This window comes from Morone saxatilis, unplaced genomic scaffold (assembly GCF_004916995.1).
Source record: "Morone saxatilis isolate NCDOM2014 unplaced genomic scaffold, NCSU_SB_2.0 Contig22, whole genome shotgun sequence".
In the NCBI taxonomy this organism is placed as follows: Eukaryota; Metazoa; Chordata; class Actinopteri; family Moronidae; genus Morone; species Morone saxatilis.
This window is the reverse complement of record NW_023339785.1, coordinates 21,167,523-21,172,522: the sequence shown is the minus strand read 5'-3', so window position 1 is coordinate 21,172,522 and position 5,000 is coordinate 21,167,523. Positions and strand designations below refer to the sequence as shown.

The 5,000-nt window shown below is 34.5% G+C and overlaps 1 protein-coding gene across 1 annotated transcript in view; it reads left to right on the top strand.

Moving 5' to 3' along the window:
• The window catches only part of hprt1 (hypoxanthine phosphoribosyltransferase 1), a 6,529-nt gene extending 3,199 nt beyond the window's left edge, over positions 1 to 3,330 (top strand). Inside the window, exons 4-10 of the mRNA XM_035669528.1 lie at positions 188 to 253; positions 1,002 to 1,019; positions 1,112 to 1,194; positions 1,390 to 1,436; positions 2,091 to 2,167; positions 2,341 to 2,413; positions 2,497 to 3,330. Coding sequence (XP_035525421.1) covers positions 188 to 253; positions 1,002 to 1,019; positions 1,112 to 1,194; positions 1,390 to 1,436; positions 2,091 to 2,167; positions 2,341 to 2,388 — 339 coding nt within the window. The 3' untranslated portion in view covers positions 2,389 to 2,413; positions 2,497 to 3,330. The remainder of the gene's footprint in view (positions 1 to 187; positions 254 to 1,001; positions 1,020 to 1,111; positions 1,195 to 1,389; positions 1,437 to 2,090; positions 2,168 to 2,340; positions 2,414 to 2,496) is intronic.
• The last annotated feature ends 1,670 nt before the right edge of the window (positions 3,331 to 5,000 follow it).

Sequence of the window (5,000 nt, the reverse complement as noted above, 5' to 3'; positions counted from 1 at the left end):
AAACATCTATAATATTAATAATTCAATTTCTACCAACACTCCACCTAAATATTACACAGCTGGCGCTTTTTTTAATGTGATACTAAAATGTGTTTTGATGAGAAAACACTGAATTCCATGTTTGTACATTTTGTGCATATACAACTTATAATGTGAAGTCTGCAACACTTTCTTCTTGTCCTCACAGAACGACCAGTCAACAGGTGAAATCAAAGTAATTGGGGGAGATGACCTCTCTACATTGACAGGCAAGGTAAGAAGTACGCAGGGCTGAATGATTATGACTATAACAATATCTGTTGTATATACAATAATATATGTGTTTCCACTATTTTTAACATGAACAGATATTTTGAGCAAACCCAGTGCTTTCATATATTGATTTAGGCACATTTTCTGTTGTCAGACAGACAGATTGTAGGACTAGAAAACAAATCTGTTTATCTGTCAGCTGCCAATAACTCTGTATTGGTTTTTTGGTAGAAATTCCTTCTCTCTCCCACTCTCATTATAGCTCCCACAGTTTTTTACTAAGATTGTCACAATATGAGAATGTTAAACTGATGCAATACTAGTATTAAAAAAACGATATTCGATACCAAAAAGTAAAAATAAGATTGTTTTATATATTAACAAGCTGCTGGCACAGAAATAAAAGCAAGTACTTTACATACAACATTAATATTAATAATTCAGTCAGTTTTCTTCTCTGTTGCTTCATGTGTGCAACGTTGGGTTGAAATAGAAAATCTGATCTGTTTTTGTGTTTTTTGATAGAATGACAGTATACTAATATCATTTTAAACACATGGTACCAAAAAAGTATTGATTCTTTTGAGTACCTTATTTCTTACTAAGACCTTTTCACTGATATACAATGACGCTGAACAGCTCCATTACTGTGTTACCACAGTAATGGAGATACAGATAGCTGAGTGTCAGTAAGGTGAAATGTGATCAGTCCATTGTTCTAAAATAATTGTTCTCTTCTTTTTACACAGAATGTCTTGATTGTGGAGGTATGTACTGATTTATTTTTTACTATAGTAAAGTCGACTGCTTTCTATTCCAAGACCACTAATATGAGCTTCTTTCATGCTGTGTTTTCAAGGATATTATCGACACAGGGAAGACAATGAAGACATTATTGCAACTCCTGAAACAGTACAATCCCAAAATGGTTAAAGTAGCAAGGTAATCTGATCCCTTAAAAACTGTTTTTCAAGTACAAAGTATTCTGGCCAGTGGAATCATGTTTCTGATTGTTTTATGACAACAGATTGTAGTTGTTCTCAATCAAAAAATGCCTTAGACTTTTGTGTTTCCTATCAGTGTTTCATGCAGCTATAAAGTGTCATGACTGATGATTTACTTGGTTTCTGTCCTCAGTTTGTTGGTGAAGAGAACACCAAGAAGTGTTGGCTACAGGCCGGACTGTGAGTTCAATACAACAAATAATTTAATCCAAATATTTATCGTTATTATAATGTACCAGATGTTACAAAGTATAGTTGCCAAAAAAGTGTGTTTGTCTTATTTTCCCCGCAATAACAATAAAACAAACATATAAGTAACATAAACACACAAAAACAGCTCAGTTCAACAAACATACAGGAGGTTACAGGACATAGTCTATGTTGCAGGTAAATCACAGGTTACAAGAGTTCAGTTTCAATCGATTGTTTGTGAAATAATGGAAGAAAAATCATGTCCAGGTTAATTCAAATAGAGCTGTTAGACTTTATAGAACTGCTTTGTTAAGTAGAATACTTGTAAATTAACTTGAAGGAACCAGCTCGAATATAACTTTACACCCACCCTTAACAGAAGGGCCCTTATCACTCGTCCACTGTAATAACATAGATTTGTTTCTAGCAGCAAAAGAAGGAATGTTATATAACTTTTTGCTAGCGGCAGTAATTATATTCCCACTTGGGAGGCCCAAGATCAAAGACATTGGATCCATTTAAAATATTTGTCACATTCTTTAGCTTTGTGCTTTGTGAATGAGCCTTTGCATGCCCATTTATTTCACTGTTAGTCTACCACAATAAAGACAAGTAACTGATTTATTCACCTGTTTCTTTCAGTTGTAGGATTCGAGGTTCCTGACAAATTTGTGGTGGGATACGCACTAGACTACAACGAGTACTTTAGAGATCTAAATGTAAGTATTTGTGATAGATAAATAAACACAATAAGTAAAGTAGCTTGTGTTTTAAGCTTGTTGGAGTTTGTACTTGTGTGTGTTAATGTCACATCTGACCAGGTCAAGACCCTTTAAACAAATACATAAATCAATAATATGCTGCAATACTCATTGATCCTTTTCTGTTTCAGCATATCTGCGTCATTAGCGAAACAGGGAAGGAGAAGTACAAGGCATGAAGAGCAGTTCGTAACAATTTTCAATGTATGGTTATATCTTTTCCTTTTGAATTAATTTTATATTTTATTACTTCACATTTGTGTCATAAATATATTCTGCCTGCTCAGGGTCCCTGAGGATACACTGATGGAGTGATAATCCTGACAGCTGCATTGCCTGTTTTAGCCACCGCACACACACACACACACACACTAGATTCAACTTTGGAGAAAAATTGATTGCCTTAGATTAAAACCACGTCTGGGTTAAACAGCATGTAGCCCAGCATCACCTCAAATTATTATAATGCTTCTATGCCCCCACACTGATTAATTATTTTTTTAAGCAACGGAGTAATTTATTCTGAGCAAATGTTTCAAATACTTCCACAATTGTTGTGCTACGATAAGATTTAACAACCTCCCATTTTATTATATATTGCTTTTATTGTAATTCTACTTTTACCTGAACTATCAATAGCTGTTTTATGGGAACTCCTAAAGAGGATGTTACATTTTCTTGAAATCTGCATGTATATTTTGGGACAAAACACATTTCCGTACTGTGCTGTGTGATGAGATTTTTCTTGAGATGCATTCTGTATCTGCTGTCCCTAATTAAACACATGGGTATACTGAAGATGAAATATCCTCTTATTTATGAGTGCTAATGATTGTCTGAACAAAGAGTCCATGCAGCTAATTTCTTCATGTGTTACATGAAAGATCGTTTTTTTTAATGCTGGAAAATATGTATAGTTTACAGAAGTGTAAATGTTCAATTGATAGTCAAACTGAAGTCATTCAATCAAATGTTTGAAATACTTAATCTCTATCTACCTGTCATTGAATTAGACATCATTTTAAAATTTCTACTGTATAATATTATCCCATTCAATTGTGCCATCACTGTAAAGCAATGTCAGCAATACCAGCCATTAAAAGCTCACACCCCTCCTGTGACTCGTGTATTCTGCGACAGATCTTTGTGTACAATATAACACCAAATACTTGAAACATTTAAATTATTTCTGGCCAGTTTATAGTGAAAATACTGGTGAATGCAGATAAGAAATGATTCCTCTAAATGAGTATTTGGTGACTAATGTGTCAGACCTCCTGACTTTCAAGGAATTGGTCTTCAGTGATCATAGTACAGTAGGTCAGTCAGTGATTACATGTTGTCTGTTGTGTGTCACCATTTACTGAGATGAGGTAACACAATTAAAGACATTGCTAAAAAGCCAATTTTCTTCTTGAACAAATGGTGATTGCAAAGCATTATTCTTCTCCCACTGTGCCTTTTCATGTACAATTAATGAAACTGTTGCCTGTATTTCTTGTTTTATTTTGTACTTATTGAGCCCGAAACTTTCAAATTTAAAAAAAACTTGAACAAAGGATTACAACAGGCCTTTTTCACAGTGGCCATTTTGTACTGGTGTTACCTGTAATACTAATTAATCTGTTTCATTCAGTGCAGCAAAGCTTTTCCAGTGAACAACAGCAGCAACTCTGTTTAACTTGAATGGAACAATATCATTGGTTTATCATACTATTTCATGTCAAAGTGGCAGCTGTGAAAAAGGTCTGTTTGTAAGTTCAATTATATTATTATTATAAATTTTTATTATGTTACACTGTTAATGAAAACACCAAACCTTTGCCCGTCCCTGTTTGTAAATGCTTACATTCACTTGTTTTAATCTGATTCATATTAAATCAATACTGTGGATGTTTTGGCTGCTGATTACATAAACACTCGGTTTTGCCAGTTCAGACACTATAAATAGTGTGAGTAGATTTCCTCAAAGAAATTCCACTTTGAAGACTCCAAAAACTGGCATGATAATAATTAACATGGAGTTATTTGCAGAGGGGAAGTGCTTTGCTGCTGTAAATAACTCATGAAAACAGAAAAAAATGGCCAGAACAATTAATTTCAGTATAAACCTCCATCTGACTGGAATAACTCTTTCCATTCCTTCAGGACATCTTTATTTTCTCATGTGAAAACTACTTATTTATGCCTTTAATGTCTGTGTACGTAATAATCTCAGCTCACTGTTTCTAACTAACCGAGGGCTGTGGGGTGTGGGTGGGAAAAGCTTGAGCAAGTTGTCTGTATCTGTGTATTTTCCAGTGTATGTTATGTAATGCTGTTTATTTTATTGTTTTTATTATATAGGTTTTGTGTTTTTTGAGGACCTAGAACCTTTTAATAAGTGAATTAGGAAATTACATGTTTTAGGACTACAAAAAGTAGCGTGATAATAATGAACATGCAGTTATTTGCAGAGAGAGAGAGGGAAGGAGGGGGGGGGAGTGCTTTGCTGCTGTAAATAACAAATGAAAACAGAAGATTTACCAGGACACTCCTCCCGCGTTATGTGCACAGGGCCTCCTGCAGGAGAAGATGTGAGGAGAGCAGGTAAAAAAAAAAAAAAAATTACATTATTTTTAATGCAGCTGAATGTTGTCTTCCTTAAGTGTGATGATATATATTTATTTTACCACTGACACTTGTATTTATAAATACATAAGAGTTTATGCAGGAGCTGGAGCACACTACATATATATACAGCTCGCCACATACGGCCTGAGCACGCCGGCTAACGGAGCGATCTGATTGG